Here is a 26,890-nt window from a genome sequence, read left to right as displayed (position 1 = left end):
AGACTGAAATGCTAAATGGATACTGTTACTCTGTAAACCAACTTATTATCATCCATACATTATTTCACTTTTAGCCCTTTTTATCTGACTTCACCAAATTTTTTTCTCACTTTAATTATCTAGATTTACAAACCTTACATATTCACTATGATTTCTATTTGTGTTATTTTTTCTACTCAGGAAAACAAATCATGCACCAAAATTGGTTGGTTATGTTAATTGTATAATTATATTGGTTGGTTATGTTAATTGTATAATTATATTGGTTGGTTATGTTAATTGTATAATTATATTGGTTGGTTATGTTAATTGTATAATTATATTGGTTGGTTATGTTAATTGTATAATTATATTGGTTGGTTATGTTAATTGTATAATTATATTGGTTGGTTATGTTAATTGTATAATTATATTGGTTGGTTATGTTAATTGTATAATTATATTGGTTGGTTATGTTAATTGTATAATTATATTGGTGTTTCCTATTCTTTTTCAGACAAACAGAACACCTTTTCAATGTTTTCAGTATTATCAACAGCATTTGAATGAATTATTTACCAAAAGGTAAGAAGTGAATAATTTTTGATCAAGGGGTAGAGGAGGGGTCACAGTACTCAAGGCTTGTTATATACACATGTAGGAGACACTTCAACATTGCGTCACTTAAGGGAGCTCGCGGGTATAAATCAATTTTTTAAAGCAATATAGGATTTCGCTGTATTTTTTTATAAATGAACTTTATCATATACTTAATAGAAAAATGAAATAAAAAAATGGGGTCACCATTCATTTAAGCTCTAAATCTGCCTCCAAAAGAAGCATACATTTTTGTTAATGTCCTTTTTTTCTGTTGAACTAATTAGAGAAATAGAGGTAATATCGAAATAAAAAAAGAACTAAATTTCAGAAATCGCTCAAATTTTACAAGTATTTGGTTAATGTACAGCTTATTTGGAAACAATAATAAAAGATATAGGTCACCGATGAGTTAAAAAAGATATTTCATTTTAATGGCAAAAAATGACATTTTTCCACCAAAGGGAGATAATTTGGAGCTTTTTCCTGATATAAATATTTTAGAAGTCATCTGGGGTCAAACCGAATCAATTTTTTTGGTTGATTTTTGTACCATATAATAAAGTAATAACTAACAGTGTAATAAATAATATTTGTAATGAAAAACAAATGTTTATTTTTTGGCTGAAATTTTTGTACCCGCGAGCCTGATTTAACCTGAAAAAGAGTTCATGGACTCCTTTTGTTAAAAATGGTATTTGGCTTGATTATGTATGCAAATTTTCCTCAAAAATTCATACTGGGACCAAAATTGCTGTTAAAGTTTATAGTTTAACACAATAAACAAACTTAGCCCATACTCTGACCTATAAGGGTTTACTTAAACAAATTACTTGGATGGAGAGTTGTCTCATTGGCACTAATACCACATCTTCTTATATCAATTTTAAAATTAAATTACCTGACTTGAGATTTATTATATTTTTTAGGGATTGGACAGAGACTGAGGACCAAATTTTAGTAGATGTAGTAGATAGCTGTAGAGTTGGCAAAATTATTTCATGGACCCAAGGTAAGGAATATTCCATTATAAAATCTCATCAGATTTTTTGAACATTAGTTATTGGTCATATATTATAGGATTTAACGCTTATTAAAGCAATTTATCGGTGTATAAATTGACCAATTCACTCACAAACAAATAAAAGTCTGAAGGACGTTACATTTATGATATGTTTGTGAGTGACTTGTTCCAGTTTATACACCAATGATTTCCTTTAAAAAGGCGTTTAATCCTTATAATTCTTCAAAAATGGAGATAGGGAAAAACATATTTTTCCACACTCATTACTTCTATCACACGTAAATTGTATATTTATGTCATTGAATAGGCCTGGCACATGGATATATTTGTTGGTTAACGCAAAAATATGTACTCAATGAAATTTGCTATCTGATAAAAAGTAAACTGCAAAAACTCTTATTATCATTCAAACGAATGTCTCTGTGTATTATATTTTTTAACGATTAAAGTGCAGTGAAAATAAATTTGATTACGTCAGTGTTATTATCGCTGTCATCTTGTTTAAATTGATTATGAAAAGAAGTTTGGTCAACGTCGTCTATCAAAAAATAACCAACGTCAAGATCAACTACTGGAAGTTCTCTTGACCAATCATATCAACGTATTCCCTAATAATGCAAATCATATAAACGTATTCCCTAATGTGCAATTCAAATGAGAATTATGATTGCATGTTCATTTGATATGTTCAATAATACTCAAAGAAATATGTTTGATTTTTAAGGAAACTGTGTAAGTCATTGCCTACTCTGAAAATTTTTACCAAAATCTGTGACAAAGCCTATTTTCTGTTACTTGACCTTTAAATTGGTTTGTTACTGCTTTTCAAATACACAGCATTAAAGAGTAAGAGCAAAGACTGGTCAGCTCAATGCCAGGACAATGTATCTGGGAAGGGTAATATGTCTTCCTGCTGATTGTTACCTTGTGAACTAGGACGTTAAAATTCAGCTCAATGGATAGGTGTATAACAAAGCAGGATTAATTTTAATATAACATTAACATGTTCTCATCCATAAATATGCATGTACTTCACCGCTGGACATTAAACAGCCGTTCATCATAATTTTCAACTGAATAGAAGACTTTAGTTATAGATGACTGTATCCTGTGGGATGAAAGATACTTTTCTGAAATAGATAGCAGTAGATCCTGTTTATGTCTAGTCCACGTTAATGATTGATAAAAGGAAACCTAAAATAGACTGAAAACATTCCATTTAGATTGGTATCAGATAATTGATCTAAATACTGTATAGTAGAAAAGAAATACTTTTTTATGGTTTATTTATACTAAATTTCTCATATGTTGATTTCCCAGTCTGGTCCACAACAATCATAACACAAGATGAGCACATTTGAATTTACATTATACAAATTTTATCCAAAAGCATACAATTATAATATATTTACATTTTTTATGTAGTATTTAACAAACACAACTTGATCAAAATACACAAATGTTTTAAAAACACATGACAAAAGCAAAAAACACTAAATGCACTACCTGTACAGCATTGTTGAAATATTAATGAATAATTTGAAATTTGTCAACATACCACAAGCTTAATTAAGGGAAAACATGATCATTGATGGAGAGATGGATTTAACTTTAATATGACTCTTAATTTTCATTTTAGTGTCATATTTTATCGAAGGCAGGAGTTCAAATCAGTGTGCATTGCGTTGGGCTCAGATAAACCCTGAAATCAAACGAGGGAAGTGGTCTGATGAAGAAGATACGGTTTGTATCAAAAATTTAGAAATCAATAACCTGAGATCAGGCAAAGATTATACTGTAAATTACGAAATTGTTTGATGTATATATTTTTCAAAACTGTTAATTTTAAATTTTGCTAGCATTATTTGTGTGCAACATTTCCAAAAATTGCAATAATTAATCTCACATTTGTGAGACATTAGCAAAAATAAATGCTCTAAAAATTTTCTAACTGTACAGTATTTGATCCAAGGATTTTTGAAGAAATCAAGATTGTTAAATTTTCTTTTTTTTTTATAAAGATCTATACACAATTATTTTTATATTTTTTTTAAGGATTGTCACATTTATTAGACTCTTAGAGTAAATTAACTCTGACAAAGTCTAATGGGGAAACCCGTTAAAATTGATATATGGTTTTATGGTAAAATTTGGGATTTTTTTTTCACAGAAATTGTTATGTGCAGTATACCTCTATGGAGAGAAAGAATGGGAGAAGGTAGCTGAATATGTACCTGGCCGAACTATCCCACAGTGCAGAGAGAGGTACAAGTCATCATTAGATCCTAAGTTACGACCTCCAGACTTTTGGACATATGAGGAAGATAAACAGTTGTTGAATATAGGAGAACAACTTAGAAAACCAGGTATTCTTATTTTTATTATAAATGTATATTGCCATAAAAATAAGAAGAGGTGCATTCATATAGGTGGGTGGTGCCTTTGTTGAAGAATGGTGTAAGTGGTTCATTCACAGGGATCACTAACCTCTGAGTTACCTCTCAACTCTAAACTTGTGTGCTTGAAACCTTGCTTGTAACTCGTATATGTGTTTTGTAGATGAATAAATAAACAGGTCATATGATTCACTTGAAAATGTTGTTTGGACAAATTGCCTTGTTTGAAGGTTTCAGAGGTTGGCGGGTATGCTTTTAATAGAAATTTGACTTATTAAAAGTGACCTCACACAAACATGAGTAAATAAAAGAGGAAGCGTTAGTATCCATCCTATTTAATACTTAATTTTATTTTAGATGGAAAAATACCATGGTCAAAATTAGCAGAAAGGTTGCCAGGTCGCACTGATAATATGGTTCTCTCTCGCTATAAGAAACTACAAGAATGGAAGGAGAAATGTGGATGGTTAGAAACACAAGATGTAAGCTGAATGATGATTGTTTTAATTTGAATCTGTGTCAAAGGTTTACATCAGCAATATCTTAGACATGTACTGTAAATCTGACAGGGCCACATAATTATATGGAGGGAAGGAGGGCAGGCTGGTCATGACTCTTCGAATTGTAAATAATACTGTGGATTCATTTATTATCGTGGGTATCAATTTTCGTGGATTATGGAAATGCAAAGAATTATATAAAAATTAAAAACCAATTGTTCAGAGAACAATTGAAAGTCTTTCCACACCAAAGAAGATAGTTTCTTCATACTGATGAGATAAATAATGGTTTAATTATATTTTTGAGTGATAAAAGGGAGATAATATGCTACTTCCAGTGAAATGAATATCACTTCCGGTCTCATATGATAGCTTATTTCACACTGATTACAAAAGTATATAGTTTCTATATACTATTGTATGTAGAAGGGGAAACAATTGGCCACTTCTGGTTTGTTGGAAGTCATGTTTCGTCTCCAGTAATCAGTGTACGTATCTATATGACAAAATATATTGATTCTGGGTACTTTGAGATGAAAAAATTGCAAAAAAAGGCTACTTCCCTTTTTCTCAAGGTCACTTCCGGTAGTCATTTTTCAAGGTCATTTGTCACCTAATCTTTTGTACAAGGTCAAATGCCTTTATAATGAACTTAGTTGAAGTCATAATCAAATAACTTCATATCAAGACATTTGAGGGGCAACAACTCCTATAAGATGCCATTAAATTGTATAACACTAAATGTAGCATATCTTCATTACAATAAAGCTGACATTTTGCACTTGTTCTTTAGTATGTATCTTTCAAAGTGTCGGAGAAAATGCAAAAACAAGCAAAAGTCACAATTGAGAACTTTACCTTGACCTTTGACCTTGACCTCATTTTCTAAGTTAGGACCTAGGGCCTCAAATAAAAACATTCCAGGGTTATTCGGTTAACTGTTTGTGAGTTAAATGAACATACCGACAAATTTATTTTCTAAAGGTAGATAACTCCTATAAAATTTCATCGAATCGTTCGATCCAAATTAGCCAAAAATTCCTGAGGATGTAAGGAACAATTTGTAAAAAGAATTTTGTCGCTATCTTTTTTTAAAGCAATTGCTTTTATGCCGTCGCGTATGGCCATCTTTGTGACCCAGATCAGAGACTCCGCCCAGATCAAGCCATAGTATTTTGTTAAACAGGCTCCTGGTCAGTCATTCTTTAACACCTATGTATGTTTTCTAATGCAATACATAGCTTGAAACTTTAAAAAAAAGTTAGTGGATTTAAGAAGTTTCAGAATATGTTCTTGTAGATGTATTTTTGTATTTAAAGGGTCAACCGTTTGACTATCAAATAACATAGAAGTCCGAGTGAAAAAAAGTACATTTTTATAAATGCGATTCCGTTTTCCGCCGTTCGTACGAAGTTTCAACAAAATATGGATTCATTTCAGTTGTTGATTTAGTATTGAAAATTTAACAGAATTATCTCCTAATAAATACGGTTTTTTATGTTTAATTTGTGTTTCTTTAAGAGGTCAGGTGCTCTTGTTCATTCATAAAATTATCGTTCATTCATACATTTATCGTAAAATCAAAATCACTACACAGGTTAATGCGTAGTGTCAAATTATTACCTGTAATCTAAAAATAGACAAACTTTATTTGCGCAAATAATTTAGCGGAACGAAACCCTTGTTGAAAACACATAACAATAAGTTCGTTTTCCTTTTCTGTCAAAACTCCGTAATATTTATCGATCACCTTACTAATGAAATGGACCCGTCCAAACGTAGTAGATGCCAAGTCGGTCCAGATGAAGAGATATTTACAATTTGGAATTTTCTAGTTTATTAATACATAGATTGAAAAAAAGTACGTCTTTTTAAATATCATGATCAAAACTGGGTTTGCATAACAAATGTCAGATGAAACCATTATCCTCGTCTTTTCAGTGAACAAGTCTACTACGTTTGTTGACACTCGACGGTCCACCGTGTTAGCAATTTTATTTCACATGTTTTCGAAATATTGAAGATCATTTTTCGCAATGTTTCATAAAAATTGATAAATATCAAAGCAACGTAGAGCTGTTTGTTCTTGTTCATATAATAAAATTGAGAATGGAAATGGGGAATTTGTCAAAGAGACAACAACCCGACCATAGAAAAACATACAACAGCAGAATTAAGGTCACCAACAGGTCTTCAATGCAGCGAAAATTCCCGCACCCGGAGGCGTCCTTCAGCTGGCCCCTATACAATATATATACTAGTTCAGTGATAACGATTTAATGTCATGTTTGTCTGTGATGACCCCCCCTTTTCGGGATTGCATGAGAATTGTAGTTATCTCGTACCCACATGCACTTGTTTCTATCCATAGGAAGGTCGACTATCCATATAAAACTATTTATATGGATAATCGACCTTCCTATGGATAGAAACAAGTGCATGTGCTCGTACCGCATCAGAAGGACACATATCAACTGAGCAATAATGTTTGGAACTTAGTTTTAAAAATGATGACAAAGTAACATTATGAAAATATTTTTATTAAGCTGAAATATACATTTATTCTTTACATGTTTATGTCTAAGACTATTATACTAATATCAATATATTATGGCCCAGCTTAATAACTTTTATATTTTTTTTATGAGAAACACTGAATTTCATACACAAGATAATTTGTAATTAAATTGTAATTGATATAATTTCTTTACATTTTTTAAAATAAATTTTTTTTTTTTAGTGCTAGATATTTAGTTAGTAGTTTCTCACAAGAACCTTAGTAAAACTTAAACAACTTTTAATTTCAAATGTTACTTTAATTGTAATTTTTTACTCATATGAATTGAACAACATAAAAAGAACATTATTTACATATGGCCCTTTATACTATTGTAAAATCCAAACATTGTAGCGCACCCGCGCGAATGAGCACTTCTCTTTCAAATCTCACCACTTCTCCCTATCAGTTTCAAAAAGAGAAGTCACTTCTCCCTATAATTCTGAAGTAGTGTGAGCCCTGTGTCTTGTAAGATATTTTATTTCTTTCCCGTTTTTTAACATTTGCGTCTGGAAAGTTGAAATGTTTTAACTTAATCATTTGTGTTGATGGTTAAATATAAATTAATAATGAAAATTGTTAAAATTAAATCAATAAAGGAAATTATTGCCCAGTTACAAACACTACCAGGGGATAATCCATGATGATTTCTTTTTGAGTTATATGTTTCAGCACATGTATATTTGACCCCAACTTTAGCCTGGTAAATGTGCTGTCTCCTTGTGAAATATAAAACATATTAAAAATGACTTTCTGCTAAAGTCTTTTATTTATATAAAGTTAAAACCTTCTTACTTTTAACTAGACAACACTCATGTCAGGTTTAATTCTTGTATATATGTGGATGAAAAATAAAAGTCCCCAAACATTAACATGGCAGCAATTGCTTTTACAGCCTTTAAGGCTTTGATTGTTACGAAGGAGATGCACACAGAGGGTAACCAGTGAAAAGGGAGATAACTCTTACATAGAAAATGGATCGGCTTAGCAGGGTGAAATTTAAAAGCGCATAAACTATACGATACCATATGAGAAATATCTAAGCGACATATTGCGAAACAAACATTTATCGCAAGAACAAAATTTGGCGGAAAAAAAAAAATAATAATTAAAAACTAATTGTTCAGAGAACAATTGAAAGTCTTTCCACATCAAAGAAATTTTGATAAGATAGTTTTGTCATACTGATGCGATAAATAATGGTTTACTTATACTTTTGAGTGAAATAAGGGAGATAATGTGCTACATCCGGTGAAATGAATGTCACTTCCTGTCTCATATGATAGCTTTTTTGACACTGATTCCAAAAATATATACTTTTGTATATAGAAAGAGAGACAACTGGCCACTTCCGGTTTGTTGGAAATCATTTTTAGTCATCAGTAATCATTTTATGTATCTATATGACAAAATATATGGATTCTGAGTACTTTTATATGAAAAAATTGCAAAAGAGGCTACTTCCGGTTTTCTCAAGGTCACTTCCGGTAGTCATTTTTCAAGGTCATTAGTCACCCTACCTTTTGTAAAAGGTCAAATGCCTTTATAATGAACTTAGTCTAAGTTATAATCAAATAACCTCATATCAAGACATTTCAGGGGCACCAACTCCTATAAGATGCCATTAAATTGTATCAGACTAAACGTAGCATATCTTTATTACAATAAAGCAGACATTTTGCACTTGTTCTTATATATGTATCTTTCAAAGTGTCAAAGAAAATGCGAAAACAGGCAAAAGTCACAATTGAGAACTTGACCTTGACCTTTGACCTTGACCTCATTTTCTAAGTTAGGACCTAGGGGCCTCAAATAAAAACATTCCAGTGTTATACGGTTAACTGTTTATGAGTTAAAAAAACATATCGACAAATTTATTTTGTAAAGGTAGATAACTCCTATAAAATTTTATCGAATCGCTTCAATACAAATTAGCCAAAAATTCCTGAGGATGTAACAAACAATTTGTAAAAGGAATTTTGTCGCTATCTTTTTTTGTTACGAAGGAGATGCACACAGATGATAAACAGTGAATAGGGAGATAACTCTTACAAAGAAAATGGTTCGCCTCAGCAGGGTGAAATTTAAAAGCGCATAAACTATACGATACAATATGAGAAATAACTAAGCGACATATTGCGAAACAAACATTTATCGCAAGAACAAAATTTGGCGGAAAAAAAAAAAAATAATAATAATAATAATCAGAAGAAAAACAATAAGTCTTTCCACAGAAAATTGGAAAGACTTAATAAATGAATATCTTCATACTGTCAGATTATTTAAGTGTTACAATACTTGAAAACTGCTTATTTACAACTGCTGCTTTACCTTTAGAAATGAGATTCTTTCCGTATAATATCATTCATGAAAGTACAAATGTAGCCCTATCTTTTGCAACAACAAAAACATAGGGTCATGCAGCATTTTTTGGCATTCACAAGGCCTTGTTTACAAACACTGTAGATTCACACTTAATTCGTTTACTTACCCCCATTACTTTAAAACTCTGTAGTAAAAAAAGTGAGTACATTCAGCATTCATTTTTAAACCCTTGTTTTGATCCATCTATCAAAAAATATTTATTACACACATTTTCTACCAATCAGAAGAGCACATGACTTCAGTTTTATACAGAAAGCTCTCCCCAAAACTCCCAAATGGGCAGTCCCTGATGAAGTATATTTATTTACTGAATTTACCTCTTCATCACAACAAACCATGCGTAGATATCATCAGGTTCCGAAACAGAAATCAGGGTTTTAACTTTTAAGGATGCGCACACACTAGGACAGCTATCCAGTCACATTTTTGGTGCACTGGTTAACAAATTTTTTATTGCAGTAATAGGAACCAGAATAGGAAACGTGAATCAAAAATACCGTTTAATATTTTCTTAGTTAACTGGTAAATATGAGGTCTGCTGAAATAATTTTTAAAGACAAATTTGTGTATTTTTTTATTTGAATTAGCTAAAAAACCAACTTTTAAATGAAAACATGAGCATATGGGCAGTTCAATTATATTTGGAAGAGAACACTGATAATAAAGGAAACAGTGATAATCTCTTCCCATTAGAGTAGTGTAGACCTATCAAGCTCTTTGATTTTGCATCTTATATCATTTTCAGGAAAAGACGAAAACGGATCTTGGTTACATAGACTTGGAAGCATTGTCAAAGGGAAAAGGAGAGAGATTTGGGAAAAAATATCGTACCAAGTCTAATGATAAAGTAAGGTTATAAGTACCCTTCAGTATTATCTTTTATACAGCAAATTTAGGGAAAACATCTATTGTCTACATTTTTGTTTCTGTTGACAATCCTAAAATAATGTCATCTAAAATAAGTTCCAATATTTTTAAAAAGGTTGAAATTGTGTTAAGCTGATACATAAATCTGATAGGAAGGGAATTGAAAAATATTTTTGTCAAGCCTTTCTTGAAAATCTTACCTTTACATTTGAATATGTAACAAATATATTCATAATTTTGTTAATCTTCTGTATTTATGCATATAGGAAATATAAATCTTGAAGTTGGCAGATTAAACCTAGGAAATATAGATCTTGAAATAAGGCAAATTAAATAATCAAGTCAGATAGTTCATTTGTTGTATAAACAAATGTTGGCAAACAATCTTCTTGTTGACACATGAGCTTCAAATTTTAGGTAGTTATCCCGCTGAATTTATATCAAAAATAAATTACAACTAAATACTATGTCATAAAAGGATTTTTTTTATGTAGATCTATGTTCAAACATAGTACCCTTTTTCCTATCTAGTCAATGTCCTAAATATGACTCATTGTTATAATAGCCATCAAATCCTTATTTTATATTCTAGTTATAGCCATTCAATTATAATATGATATTTTAGCTAAAAATAGGAGCCATATTAGACCTTAATCTTAACTACTACTTTGTGAAATTATTATTAATTCTAATATGACGTGCTTCTTTCGCTTTGTAAACAACACTGTGATAAAATTCTCGATATATCTATACTTATTGACACTCGGAGATACACATAAAAATTTCATTAAGGGATGAAAATAAGTTTGATATTTATGTTACGATTTAAAAGCTATCAATATACTTATTTAAGTTGCAGTATAAACAAAATATAAGGTTAATGTCACAAAAATATAAACTTTTTTGTAACCATCTTAATTTGTATATTATTGTATTAAAATGGATTTCTGAGGTAGCTTTTGTTTTATATACTGATTTCAGCAAGTCAATATGGCAGCACTTTAGTTACGAAATGTTAATTTTGGATTTGACAGTAGCTTACGAGAAAAATATGTAAATTAAAAATGGCAAATATTGGGTTTAAGAATTAAACATATTTTTTTCTAGCGGTTATTCACAAAATAATCAATGCAAGCTAAAGATTTATTAGAATTTTGTTTGAGATTTATCGAACAGGGATTAAAACAGCAACACACGGCATATCCACCCTTGCTTCAGTTTTTATACGCCCATCGTCTTTTAGACGGGACGTATTATGGTATACCGTTGTCCGTCCGTCGTCCACACTTCGGACAATAACTCAAAAACACTTTCACCAATTTCCATGAAACTTAAGTGAATTGTTTATATCTATTGACGTAAGCTCCCTTTCGTTTTTGTCGAGCCTGCAACTTTTGTTGCAGAAAGCTCGACATAGGGATAGTGATCCGGCGGCGGCGGCTACGGCGGCGGCGGCGGCGGCGGCGGTGTTAGCTCACTTCTTAAAAGCTTTATATTTTAGAAGGTGGAAGACCTGGATGCTTCATACTTTGTATATAGATGCTTCATGTTACGAAGTTTCCGTCAGTCACATGTCCAATAACCTTGACCTCATTTTCATGGTTCAGTGACTACTTGAAAAAAAAGTTCAAATTTTTTGTAATGTTGAATTCTCTCTTATTATAAGTAATAGGATAACTATATTTGATATGTGCGTACCTTGCAAGGTCCTCATGTCTGTCAGACAGTTTTCACTTGACCTCGACCTCATTTCATGGATCAGTGAACAAGGTTAAGTTTTGGTGGTCAAGTCCATATCTCAGATACTATAAGCAATAGGGCTAGCATATTCAGTCTATGGAAGGACTGTAATTTGTACATGTCCAACTGGCAGATGTCATCTGACCTTAACCTCATTTTCATGGTTCAGTGGTTATAGTTAAATTTTTGTGTTTTGGTCTGTTTTTCTCATATTATATGCAATAGGTCTACTATATTTGTTGTATGGAATGATTGTAAGCTATACATGTCTAGCGGGCAGATGTCATGTGACCTTGACCTCATTTTCATGGTTCAGTGGTCAAAGTTAAGTTTTTGAGTTTTGGTCTTTTTATCTAATACTATATGCCATAGGTCAACTATATTTGGTGTATGGAAATATTTTATGATCTTTATGTCAGTCGCGCAGGTTTTGTTTGACCGTGACCTCATTTTCACGGTTCATTGCACAGTGTTAAGTTTTTGTGTTTTGGTCTATTTTTCTTAAACTATCAGTAATCCTAATGGGTCAACTATATATGTTGAATAGAAGCATTGTTAGCTGTAGTTGTCTGCCTGGCATGGTTCATCTGACCTTGACCTCATTTTCAAGGTTCATTGGTCTTTGTTTAATTATCTTGGTTAATGTTAAGTTTATGTGACAGTTGTAATAAAGCTTAGCTTTATGCTTAGGACTATCAACATAATATCAATGATTAGTATAGAAGGCGAGACATTTCAGCGTGTGCACTCTTGTTTTTTAATTTCAGATTTTAAGTTTTGGATTTATGGGGCTTTATTCATAAAAAAGGGGGGGATTTTCAACACTTCGGACAATAACTCAAAAAGGCTTTCACCAATGTCCATGAAACTTTGGTGAATTGTTTATATCTATTGATGTAAGCTCCCTTTTAATTTTTATAAATTTCAGATTTTAAGTTTTGGATTTATGGGGCTTTATTCATAAAAAAAAGGGGGATTTTCAACACTTCGGACAATAACTCAAAAAGGCTTTCACCAATGTCCATGAAACTTTGGTGAATTGTATACCGGTATATCTATTGATGTAAGCTCCCTTTCAATTTTTATAAATTTCAGATTTTAAGTTTTGGATTTATGGGCCTTTATTCATAAAAAAAAGGGGGATTTTCAACACTTCGGACAATAACTCAAAAAGGCTTTCACCAATGTCCATGAAACTTTGGTGACTTGTTTATATCTATTGATGTAAGCTCCCTTTCAATTTTTATAAATTTCAGATTTTACATTTCCGTGTTATGAATTTTTATGCTTAAAAAAGGGGGGATTTTCCAATTTTGGGACAATAACTAACACTTTCACAAAATTTTATGCAACTCTGATAAATTGTTTATATCTATTGACATAAGCTCCCTTTCCATTTTTATAAATTTTAGATTTTACGTTTTCTTAAGTAATGAATTTTTATACTTAAAAAAGGGGGATTTTATGAAACTTTGGTGAATATATTAATGTAACATCCCTTTTGATTTGTATATATGTTCCAGACCGTATGAGTATTTGGACCGTACGCGTACGGTCTGGACCGTATGCGTACTTTTTCAAAATACTCATACGGTCGGACTAATATTAAGAAGTTGGTCACGTTTACTATATACAAATGCATATAACAGATCAACATAACTTAACTCTCAAATCAATATAAAAAAGCTCAATTGTAATGGAAATAAAAACTTTACATTTTAACTATTTAAAATTTTAAATCTGTTAATCTCTTGTATTTATCATGTCGACCAGTACATTGATTGAATTATGATCACTGTAATTGAAGATATTGGAAGTAAACATAATGTGGGAGGACAATTGTTTTGAAATAGCAACTTTACAAAAAAATGAAATGCGAAGACCGGAACATGCATGAACTTCAAACATGTAAATGTAAAAACATACCGTTACTTGTGGTAGCAAGTGTTACATTGGGCGAGAGTACCAAATTAGGATTCAGATTTACAGTTAAACAAATATTTAATTTCAATTGTTCGTTTGTTCATTTTCTACATTTAGTTGTAATAATAACAATTTGTAAAACTACAAAAAAAGATTGTGAGAAATGTTTGTTTAGATTTAACCCACACGATCCAATAACATGTATGGTCAGCTCGTACTGGACCATACGCGTATACTCATACGGTCCGACCGTACGCGTATGGTCGGACCGTACGAGTATACGTATACGGTCCAGACCGTACGCGTACGGTCCAAATACTCATATGGTCTGGAACATATATATTTCTAGTTGATCATATACATTCATTTAAAGCATAAAAGACAAGTTAAAAGAGCAACGGGCGTATCATGCGCTAAAGCGCAGCCCTTTATTTAATGCTTCCATGAATTATTTCTTAAATGACTCATGAGTACATGTACTTTTATTTACAGTCAGTGCTGGGTATATCAAAACAAAATCAAGAGGACTACAGAAGATTATCTAAGGCACTATCTAAGTTACCTGTGGTGGAATATAGATATGATTATATAAAGCAACTAAAGGATACAAGAGAAGGTAGGTCCATTCATCTCATAGGTTAATGATAAGAGAGAAGGAAGGTTCATTCATCTCATAGATTAAGGATAAGAGAGAAGGTAGGACCATTGATCTCATAGGTTAAGGATAAGAGAGAAGGTAGGACCATTCATCTCATAGGTAAATGATAAGAGAAGGCAAGTCCATTCATCTCATAGGTAAATGATAAGAGAGAAGGTAGGTCCATTCATCCCATAGGTAAATGATAAGAGAGAAGGTAGGTCCATTCATCTCATAGGTAAATGATAAGAGAGAAGGTAGGTCCATTCATCTCATAGGTAAATGATAAGAGAGAAGGTAGGTCCATTCATCTCATAGGTAAATGATAAGAGAGAAGGTAGGTCCATTCATCTCATAGGTATATGATTAGACAAAAGATAGGTCCAGTCAAACTCATGGGTAAATATTTTTATAGAGAAGATTGGTCCCTTTATTTCACAGGTTAAGGATTTACCGTTCAACAAACAGCTTAATTTCATCTTCAAAATAGACACATTGTCTGCCGATTTTATACAAATTTTAGTAGATCTAATATCAGCTCCAAATTCTTAGATACCAAATACGATGTGAAACAGTTTTCTGACTTAACTGTAAAACAAGAAAGCTAAAACATTTTGGTGTCATGTAGAGATTTGTTTCATTGGCAATCATAGCACATCTTCTTTTTGATATTTAAAACTTGTAGCTGAATTGCTTCATCTGTTAGCAAATTACTTTCATATTATTAGCTTTAACGTAAGTGAGATTTACAAAACAAGAAAATTTTTTTAACAACCTATTTTTCTAGGTAATTTGGTTGTACCAAGACCACCACTGATGTATCGTTACACAAGAAGATTGACCAAAAATATATGGACTCGTAAAAAACACATGAAGAATTTAGTGGAGAAACATCTTTCAAGTATAAATGTTACCAAACCAGAGGATAGAGTATTATTACCAGAAAAAACTGCCCAAGAATTCAAACCATTCACATCACTGGTAAGTGTTTATAATGATTAAAAAAAAAGGTACTGTATACTGTTTGTCTGGAAAGAAGATTTTTTATGAGAATTTCTTAAAAATTTACGGAATGACTAATATTTTATCTGTCTATGAAGATATAACATTAAATATGGTGCACACTGCAGGTTATTTTAAAGTGTGCACCACATTTTTTATTGTCGAGCCTGCAACTTTTGTTGCAGAAAGCTCGACATAGGGATAGTGATCCGGCGGCGGCGGCGGTGTTAGCTAACTTCTTAAAAGCTTTATATTTTAGAAGGTGGAAGACCTGGATGCTTGATACTTTGTATATAGATGCCTCATGTTACGAAGTTTCTGTCAGTCACATGTCCAATGTCCTTGACCTCATTTTCATGGTTCAGTGACCACTTGAAAAAAAAGTTCAAATTTTTTGTAATGTTGAATTCTCTCTTATTATAAGTAATAGGATAACTATATTTCATATGTGCGTACCTTGCAAGGTCCTAATGTCTGTCAGACAGTTTTCACTTGACCTCGACCTCATTTCATGGATCAGTGAACAAGGTTAAGTTTTGGTGGTCAAGTCCATATCTCAGATACTATAAGCAATAGGGCTAGCATATTCGGTGTATGGAAGGACTGTAAGGTGTACATGTCCAACTGGCAGGTGTCATCTGACCTTGACCTCATTTTCATGGTTCAGTGGTTATAGTTAAATTTTTGTGTTTTGGTCTGTTTTTCTCATATTATATGCAATAGGTCTACTATATTTGTTGTATGGAATGATTGTAAGGTGTACATGTCTAGCGGGCAGATGTCATGTGACCTTGACCTCATTTTCATGATTCAGTGGTCAATGTTAAGTTTTTGAGTTTTGGTCTTTTTATCTAATACTATATGCTATAGGTCAACTATATTTGGTGTATGGAAATATTTTATGATCTTTATGTCAGTCGCGCAGGTTTTATTTGACCGTGACCTCATTTTCACGGTTCATTGCACTGTGTTAAGTTTTTGTGTTTTGGTCTATTTTTCTTAAACTATAAGTAATAGGTCAACTATATATGTTGTATAGAAGCATTGTTAGCTGTACATGTCTGCCTGGCATGGTTCATCTGACCTTGACCTCATTTTCAAGGTTCATTGGTTTTTGTTTAGTTATCTTGGTTAATGTTAAGTTTATGTGACAGTTGTTATAAAGCTTAACTTTATACTTAGGACTATCAACATAATATCAATGATTAGTATAGAAGGCGAGACATTTCAGCGTGTGCACTCTTGTGTTATTTTGAATGGACAGAAAAAATATTACAGTCATTTCTTATAATTTAATACACCTTATCGCTAATCCCGGCTGACCCGGCCGCTTGAACTTTTTATGCATACAACAATCACTTTTCCATTGTGGCGTCAGATATTTTGTTTTGTGACGTCAAAAATGTACGGGAACCTGTGTGATATCCAGTAATGGTGGACAAATAGCGATAAGGTGTATTCTAAATATTATGTCTATGAGCTAATAAACACAAGGTCAGCCAATCAGAAGAAGCGTTACATCCTAAATTAAATTATTATATTATAACATAGCTTTTGAGTACACATCCTTGTAAAAAATGAATTAATTGTAATGTATGTCAGCTAATTGTCAAAATCATATTTAGCAGGGTTTTCCCCATGGTCTATTTTCTTAGCAACCTCTTTTGCCAAAAAAATATATATTTTCGCTATTTCATATTTTTTTCGCCAACTAACATAAATATATTTTTCTTACAATTTTCCTTGCTAACAAAAAAGATCTGTTTGCCCCATTGCTGTCAATGATAACTCTTCAAACTTTTTATTTTAATCTACATTGTAATAAATAATCACTAAACATGTACTTTTCAAAAGATACTACAAAATTGTAATAGTGATCATGACATCATAATCTTTACACGAGATTCATCATCAATAATTTTATCAGATATATATTTTCCCGTCTAGATGGAGGAAAAAGACAGACATTTTTCTTACAATTTGATAAATTTCTTCGAGCAACAGTTTTCTTTTCTTAACTATAGTAAAAAAAAAATGTTGCTTGAAACAAGTGCGTCACCAAAATGTTTGTTAAGTACTGGTACACACTTCAAATCAGTTATTTATATCAAAGTTATAGGGGAAAATTTTAAACGTCTGAGATTTTTCTTGAATTTGAACAGTTTTTGTCATAACAACAGTTTTTGTCGAGCCTGCAACTTTTGTTGCAGAAAGCTCGACATAGGGATAGTGATCCGGCGGCGGCGGCGTTAGCTAACTTCTTAAAAGCTTTATATTTTAGAAGGTGGATAACCTGGATGCTTGATACTTTGTATATAGATGCCTCATGTTACGAAGTTTCCGTCAGTCACATGTCCAATGTCCTTGACCTCATTTTCATGGTTCAGTGACCACTTGAAAAAAAAGTTCACATTTTTTGTAATGATGAATTCTCTCTTATTATAAGTAATAGGATAACTATATTTGATATGTGCATACCTTGCAAGGTTCTTATGTCTGTCAGACAGTTTTCACTTGACCTCGACCTCATTTCATGGATCAGTGAACAAGGTTAAGTTTTGGTGGTCAAGTCCATATCTTAGATACTATAAGCAATAGGGCTAGTATATTCAGTGTATGGAAGGACTTTAAGGTGTACATGTCCAACTGGCAGGTGTCATCTGACCTTGACCTCATTTTCATGGTTCAGTGGTTATAGTTAAATTTTTGTGTCTTGGTCTGTTTTTCTCATACTATATGCAATAGGTCTACTATATTTGTTGTATGGAATAATTGTAAGGTGTACCTGTCTAGCGGGCAGATGTCATGTGACCATGACCTCATTTTCATGGTTAAGTGGTCAAAGTTAAGTTTTTGAGATTTGGTCTTATCTAATACTACATGCCATAGGTCATCTATATTTGGTGTATGGAAATATTTTATGATCTTTATGTCAGTCACACAGGTTTTATTTGGCCGTGACCTCATTTTCACGGTTCATTGCACAGTGTTAAGTTTTTGTTGAGCCTGCAACTTTTGTTGCAGAAAGCTCGACATAGGGATAGTGATCCGGCGGCGGCTACGGCGCCGGTGTTAGCTCACTTCTTAAAAGCTTTATATTTTAAAGGTGGAAGACCTGGATGCTTCATACTTTGTATATAGATGCTTCATGTTACGAAGTTTCCGTCAGTCACATGTCCAATGTCCTTGACCTCATTTTCATGGTTCAGTGACCACTTGAAAAAAAAGTTCAATTTTTTTGTAATGTTGAATTCTCTCTTATTATAAGTAATAGGATAACTATATTTGATATGTGCGTACCTTGCAAGGTCCTCGTGTCTGTCAGACAGTTTTCACTTGACCTCGACCTCATTTCATGGATCAGTGAACAAGGTTAAGTTTTGGTGGTCAAGTCCATATCTCAGATACTATAAGCAATAGGGCTAGTATATTTGGTGTATGGAAGGACTGTAAGGTGTACATGTCCAACTGGCAGGTGTCATCTGACCTTGACCTCATTTTCATGGTTCAGTGGTTATAGTTAAATTTTTGTGTTTTGGTCTGTTTTTCTCATACCATATGCAATAGGTCTACTATATTTGTTGTATGGAGTGATTGTTAAGTGTACATGTCTAGCGGGCAGATGTCATGTGACCTTGACCTCATTTTCATGGTTCAGTGGTCAAACTTAAGTTTTTGAGTTTTGGTCTTTTTATCTAATGCTATATGCCATAGGTCAACTATATTTGGTGTATGGAAATATTTTATGATCTTTATGTCAGTCGAGCAGGTTTTATTTAACCGTGACCTCATTTTCACGGTTCATTGTACAGTGTTAAGTTTTTGTGTTTTGGTCTATTTTTCTTAAACTATAAGTAATGTGTCAACTATATATGTTGTATAGAAGCATTGTTAGCTGTACCTGTCTGCCTGGCATGGTTCATCTGACCTGGACCTCTTTTTCAAGGTTCATTGGTCTTTGTTTAGTTATCTTGGTTAATGTTAAGTTTATGTGACAGTTGTAATAAAGCTTAGCTTTATACTTAGGACTATCAACATAATATCAATGATTAGTATAGAAGGCGAGACATTTCAGCATGTGCACTCTTGTTGTGTTTTGGTCTATTTTTCTTAAACTATAAGTAATAGGTCAACTATATATGTTGTATTGAAGCATTGTTAGCTGTACATGTCTGCCTGGCATGGTTCATCTGACCTTGACCTCATTTTCAAGGTTCATTGGTCTTTGTTTAGTTATCTTGGTTAATGTTAAGTTTATGTGACAGTTGTATTAAAGCTAAGCTTTATACTTTGGACTATCAACATAATATCAATGATTAGTATAGAAGGCGAGACATTTCAGCGTGTGCACTCTTGTATATTTTCAGCATCTTTTAAAAAAAAAAACAAGAGACCAGCGTAAACCCTGTGTTTTGGCTGTTCAAATTAACACCCATGTCTTACACCTTTTCTAATGAATACACACCTGCGGTTCAATACCAATATAGGGAACACTATATATCTGTTATCAGCGTTTTTCCCTCCCTCTTTTAATTAAAAGATTTCATTTGGGTTAAATGTGATCCTTAATGCATGTATCTATTTTTAGAGTGAGAGGCAAATGAAGAAAGTCCAACGTATTTTGGAGAAGAAAAATCCATGTGAAATTTCAGTTAAAGAACTGCTTGAAACAACCAATAAAGAGGCCCCAGTACCTAATGAAACAGTCACTGTCAGACGTGACAGAAAAAATCGTCTTGATGCGGAAATTGAGAAGAAAATTATGGACATATTGCAGTTTAAGCATTGTTATATCACTAAATGGAGGAAGCCTTGTGGTCGTCCTAAAAAGTTTTATTTTTGTGAGTTACTATTATTGATTTTTTTAGATTTTTGTTTAGAAAACACCAGCCCAGTTTTTGTTGAGCCTGCAACTTTAGTTGCAAAAAGCTCGACTTAGGGATAGTGACATGTCCATTGTCCTTGACCACATTTTCATGTTCAGTGACAACTTGAAAAAAAAAAGTTAAGATTGTTTGAAAAGCCAGCGACTTTTGTCACAGAAAGCTCAAAATAGGGATAGTGATCAAGCAGCGGTGGCGTTATCTAACTTCTTAAAAGCTTTATATTTTAGAAGGTGGAAGACCTGGATGCTTCATAGTTTTTATATAGATGCCTCATGTTACGAAATTTCTGTCTGTCACATATCCATTGAACTTGACCTCATTTTCATGGGTCAGTGACAACTTGAAAAAAAAAATGTTTTTGTAATGTTAATTTCTCTCTTCTGAGTTATAGGATAACTATATTTGGTATGTGTGCACCTTGTGAGGTCATCATGCCCGTCAGACAGTATTCACCTGACCTCCACCTCATTTCATGGATCAGTGAACAAGGTTAAGTTTTGGTGGTTAAGTCCATATCTCAGATACTATAAGCAACAGATCTAGTATATTTGGTGTATGGAAGAATTGTAAGGTGTACATGTCAAACTGGCAGGTGTCATCTGACCTTGACTTCATTTTCATGGTTCAGTGGTTATAGTTAAGTTTTTATGTTTTAGTCTGTTTTTCTTAAACTGTATGCAATAGATCTACTATATTTTGTGTATGGAATGATAGTAAGGTGTACTGGTCCAACTGCCATGTGTCATCTGACCTTGACCTCATTTTCATGGTTCAATTCTCAACTATGGTTTTTGAGTTTTGGTCTTTTTTTCTAATACTATATGCAATTGGTCAACTATATTTGGTGTACGGAAATATTTTATGATGTACATGTCAGTCTTGCAGGTTTTATTTGACCTTGATCTCATTTTCACAGTTCATTACTCAGTTTTAAGTTATTATGTTTTGAACTGAAGGATTGTCTGTCTGGCATGGTTCATCTGACTTTGACCTCATTTTATTAGTTCATTTGTCTTTGTATAGTTTTCTTGAAATTTTTAAAAATTAGGGGACAAAAACAAAGATTTCATGTTTCTGGACAAAAACTTGAGTTTAAGTCTATGGATCTCTATGAAACTGTACCTCAAAGTTACATTCCTATAAAAGAAAAAATGTAATTGCAATTATTAATGTTGCATTTTAGTCTTCAAAAATGGCAATAATGAATGCATGAAATAATATCTAAATTTACAGTACCACAAGACCATCCAGCCTAGACCTGTTTCGTATACTGTTGATTTGGAAAGTATTGTGATGTTTTCATTAATGCATAAAAGAGGGTTTGGATGGGGTTAAATGATTAAAGAATAATGCCCTTAAAAAATGAAGATTAGAGAAAAAAGGGGTTAATTTTTTAAAGATTAGAGAAAAAATTGGTGAAAATTAAATGTTTACAGAATAACAAGAATTCAACAAAAAATATGATTTAATTTTTTTGTCGCAAATGTTTATAAAAAAGGAATAATGAAGTAATGATTCACTATTAGCTGTCAGTTTGGATCAATGTCATATAACATGTATAAATAAGCCAACAAAATGAATTATATTCTATAATGTTTGAGAGTGACCATTGTTGGAAATATATACAAATATCTTTATATCAAGGAGAACATTCAGGAGCCTGTTATTCAGTGGTTGTCTTTTGATTATGTGTTACATATTTGTTTTTCGTTAATTTAAAAAAAAAAATTATATGAATAAGGCCGTTAGTTTTCTCGTTTGAATTGTTTAACATTGTCATATTGGGGCCTTTTATAGCTGACTATGCGGTATTGGCTTTGCCCATTGTTGAAGGCCATACAGTGACATATAGTTGTTAATTTCTGGGTCATTTTGGTCTTTTGTGGATAGTTGTCTTATTGGCAATCATACCACATCTTCTTTTTTATATAACACAGTATCTCTAGTTTTTTTTTGTTTTAAAAATCTTTTTGTCTATTTTCAGTTTATCCAAATGGAAAAAAGCCTTCAAAATTTGAACCTGAAAACACAGTACAGTTGAGTACAGTGACATCTACCTTACTTTTCAATGTAAGTGACAATTGTTTGACATACGTCAGTAAACACATTGCTTGCTTCTGATAACTTGTGTGACCAAGTAATGCTGGAAATAAAATTGAGAATGGAAATGGGGAATAAGTCAAAGAGACAACAACCGGACCAAAGAACAAACAACAGTCAAAGGCCAGCAATGGGCCTTCAACACAGTGAGAAAATCCCCCACCCAGAGGTGGTCCTAAGCTGGCCCCTAAATAAAATTGTGTACTAGTTCAGTGAAAATTGACTTCACACTAAACTCCAAAACATTTAAATGAACTTTAATAAAGAAAAGACATACAAGACTGACAAGCTTACCTGTCCTAGAAGAGAGAGCCATAAAAAAAACATGACTGAATTCAAAAAATATAATCCTTATATGAGTTTTATATAGTGATGAATTTCACCCATTTAACCATATTTTTTATTTAATCAAAAGCTATAATGGATTAGAAAAAGTATGCATAGTTCAGATCTACAAGTAGTGAATGCCATGAAATAGTGATTTCTGTACTAATCCCTATAATTTTGCAATTACTCTTAAATCAAAATTGATAGGTATCTTGTTCACAGTAAAAAGGAACATCAAATTTACTAGTACAAGATCTACAAAAATGTGTACAAATAAGCAAACAATGATAACTGACTGAAATAAAACAAAATGATATCACAATGGTATTTTCTTACAGGTGAGTGATGCAAGCTCTTATGAGCCTCGTGTTATAAAAATAAAAATATTCTGTCAGATTGAACTTTAAATGAGATATTTTGTTGTAGTTAATATAAAAGTTGATTCAAGCATTTTCTGTGTTTAGTTTAGTTCAAAGTTACTTTTGATATATGCTTTATTATTATCTCTCGTTAAAATTCCAGATTTTAGTTGACTAATACAAGGGAGATAATTTATCTCTGCAAATACTCTAAATAGATAGATATTTTGTTCACAGTAAAAAGGAACATCAAATTCAACAGCACTTTTTATCATATGTTTTTGCTGAAATTGCCAACTTATTCAAAAGTAAAAATTATTTTTCAAATTGTAGGCCTTAGAAATAGATGGGAAGAAAGCAATGGAAGTTTATCCAACTCTAATTGCTAAAAAAAGGAAGCTTTTAAAACCTGTATATGAACTTTTGGGTAGATGTTTTCCTAAAGCACTACCATCTCCTCCCCAAGTAGTACAATCAGGACCACATGGAAGCGGAACAAAAAGAAAAAGTTCAACTGAAGACGATGAAACTTATAGACCAAAAAGAAAAACACGTCTTACACCTGCTACTCCCATTGAAGAAGGAGAGCAAAAATTGCCAGATGAAAGTATGAGCAGAATAGTGAATAACATCATAGAAACTACTCGTCGTGATGTTCTCAGGCAAGATAAAGGCAAGCGTGGGTCTTCCCCAACCTCTTCAGATGAGACTCGGTCACCCTTTAAACCACCTAGGAAGAGAAAATCAACTAACTCATATGTGATATCTAATCAGCAGCCAAAAATTATAACTGTCAATGTTAATCCAACTTCAATTAAAACAACATCACAAATGAAAATGCCAAAAATAGTTCAACTGAATACACAGAAATCAACTACGGGTCCGGTTCCAACAGCCCTGATAACAAATACAAACACTATACAAAATAAACCTGGGCAGCAAATTGTTAAACTGGGGCAATCTCATCTACTCGGTGCTAATACATTGAAGCCTGGTCAGAAGGTACCTACATCCTCACCACGTGTGATAGTGTTGAAACAGGCACCAAAGGCACAAGGACAAAACCGGTTTCCTATATTACCCCCTTCTGTGACAACAATTCGTGGATATGAAGAATTGATGTGTCAGACTAACTTGTTAAAGGCAAGAGCAGGGGACAAATATAATCCCTATTTCTACTTTGAAAAAAGTCAAGTATTGGAAAATAGAGTGAACCCTGTTATGAACGAGAGAAATATTGATTCAAGACTGAACTTTGTTGATAAAGTTGATCGTGCATTAGAAACAGGAGCCAGGAAGGTAAATGCAGTATTAGCAGGTAGGAGTCACAGACCAGACAAAGCTGGTAGTTGGATGCACCCAAGGAAAGATTTGTTAAAAGACCTAAGGCAGTCAGAAGAATATATCAAACTGAAAAGACGTTTTGATGCTCTATTTATGTGGCCAGCTTTCTTATCTCTGTTAAAACCTGACGAGGAAAATTTCTTTGATAAACAAGAACAGGAAGAAAAAAAATTGGTTTCATTTGATGAGTTTATGGAATTGGAGGAGGAAGAAAAAAAACGAAAATTACAGGCAGAAGAAGAGAAAGAAGAAGAAGATATTAAACCTGCAATGGAGGTTGAAACTAAACCAAAGTCAAAGTAAGCAAAAACATATAAAACTGCATGAACTAGTAACCAAAAAGGTCTTGCAAGCAAATCATAAGTATGTCTAACATACACATTTTTGGGGCCCTTTATAGCCTGCTGTTTGGTGTGAGCGAAGGTTCTGTTTTGAAGGTCGTACCTTGACCTATAATGGTTTATTTTTATAAATTGTTACTTGAATGGAGAGTTGTCTCATAACCACATCTTCCTGTATCTACATAATGGAATAAAAACCAAAAAGGATGAGAAACCAAATAATAAATAAGTCAAAACACATAAAAATGGACTGGAAAGCAAAAAATAGTGAGTCAAACATTAGACAGAATGGATTACAAACCCCATAAAAAGGAGGTCAACATAAACAAGAATAAACTTGAAACCAAGTAAGGGACGAAATCAAAAGATCGATGTAGGATAAAAAACTTGAATCAAATAATTTTTTTGGGGGGGGGATTAAAATTCTGCAAGTTTTGTATATCTAAAATCGATTTATACATATATCCCTATTGGTAAATCAATTTTTCCCAATTTAAGTTAAGAGGGGGGTGGGGGTCATTGAAAAAACTATGTGAATTAAGTTTTTTTATCCTACATTGAACTTTTGATGTATGTTGTCCCTAAAAAGGTGAATTAAATTCCCCCGAGGGTTGGGGTTATCTCTGGCTTCATGCACCAATAAAAACTGGCCAAGAATGCTGAAAATGTTAAGACACCAACAATCAATCAATTGTTCAATCTAAACAGAGGCTTCTACCTGTATTAAATCTCAAAAGAAATGTCCTAAAACTTTAGAACTGCAAATCAGATTTATTTTAAATATTGGCTATTCAAGTTTTATTTGTTCTTAGATCATTTGTCCAAAAAACATTTGCACCACTTACAAAACTTTGAGTTTGGTTCTGGTTGTGTATGGTAATTACTATTTTAATTGATGAATGTCAAGACTTACTGACCAAGACTTAGAGCAATGATCACTTATACCACCCACACCTGCTTTCATTATTTAATTGCTATTTCAGATATGCATCAATGCGTGGAAAGTTGTTTGTATATTATAGACAGAAAGCTCGGGAAAGAAAAAAGGAAATTTCTGAAAAGAGAAAAATGGCTAAACAAATGCAGATGAAAAGTATAGCAGAAAAGGGCTTAGGTGATTTACATTATATAAGTATAACCAAGATAGTTAATATCTTCTTGTTTAAAAAAAAACTGTGGTGTAGAGATATGGACACCCTTTAATTGGTTTCATCCTATTTCATTGGTGTGATGATTACAAATCTACAAAGTTTGGCATCTCTATTTTCATTTATCCTCTTAAGAAAACCATTTGGTGGTAGATTTGCCTTAAAACCTATATCACATAAATGTCTTTGAAATTTGAATTATTCCTTGAATAAAGATCTAGACATTTTAAATCAGTTTACCAACTTTAATGGATGACCTCTATGGCCTACATTTCTTATTTAATTAAATACAAAGTGAAATGTTATTTACTGTAAGAATGTAGCAGCTGCCTACAGAATTGCATTTCTAGTAAATTTATTCAGCTTCATGTTTGAAGTTTTTGTGGTTAACTTTTTCGATTTATCTAGAGTTAGGCCATTTGACACTAAATCTAAGTTAAACTGCTTTTCTGTTAATAAAAGTGTCAATTGGTATAGCATGATAATTCCCTTGTGCAGGGTTTCCAATATACTGTATTTATATCCCCTGAATATCATGATGTTGATCACTAATATATGTTTCATGTGACATCTGACTGGATAATATATTGATCAAGTTCAGACAAAAGACTTCATTGTTATGTGGAATATAGAGCTGAAATTCTAAGTGTACTACTGTATAAAAAGTAACATCACAAATATACTGAACTTGAGGAAAATCAATTCGGAAAGTCTATAATCACATGGCAAAACTAAATAACAAAACGCATCAAAAACAAATGGACAAGAACTGTCATAT

The 26,890-nt window shown here is 32.5% G+C and overlaps 1 protein-coding gene across 2 annotated transcripts in view; it reads left to right on the top strand.

The window, feature by feature from the left end:
* LOC143062689 (uncharacterized) overlaps nt 1-26,890 on the top strand; it is a 44,127-nt gene that overhangs the window by 14,817 nt on the left and 2,420 nt on the right. For both annotated transcript variants that reach the window (XM_076234431.1, XM_076234432.1), the window contains 12 exons: nt 497-564; nt 1,506-1,588; nt 3,240-3,343; nt 3,771-3,966; nt 4,354-4,478; nt 10,184-10,285; nt 14,461-14,584; nt 15,393-15,586; nt 20,196-20,448; nt 22,478-22,563; nt 23,613-24,922; nt 25,948-26,078. In XM_076234431.1, coding sequence (XP_076090546.1) covers nt 497-564; nt 1,506-1,588; nt 3,240-3,343; nt 3,771-3,966; nt 4,354-4,478; nt 10,184-10,285; nt 14,461-14,584; nt 15,393-15,586; nt 20,196-20,448; nt 22,478-22,563; nt 23,613-24,922; nt 25,948-26,078 — 2,776 coding nt within the window. The remainder of the gene's footprint in view (nt 1-496; nt 565-1,505; nt 1,589-3,239; nt 3,344-3,770; nt 3,967-4,353; nt 4,479-10,183; nt 10,286-14,460; nt 14,585-15,392; nt 15,587-20,195; nt 20,449-22,477; nt 22,564-23,612; nt 24,923-25,947; nt 26,079-26,890) is intronic.

This window comes from Mytilus galloprovincialis, chromosome 2 (assembly GCF_965363235.1).
Source record: "Mytilus galloprovincialis chromosome 2, xbMytGall1.hap1.1, whole genome shotgun sequence".
NCBI classification, from domain to species: domain Eukaryota; kingdom Metazoa; phylum Mollusca; class Bivalvia; order Mytilida; family Mytilidae; genus Mytilus; species Mytilus galloprovincialis.
The sequence above is the reverse complement of the archived record's forward strand: the minus strand, read 5'-3'. Positions and strand labels throughout refer to the sequence as shown.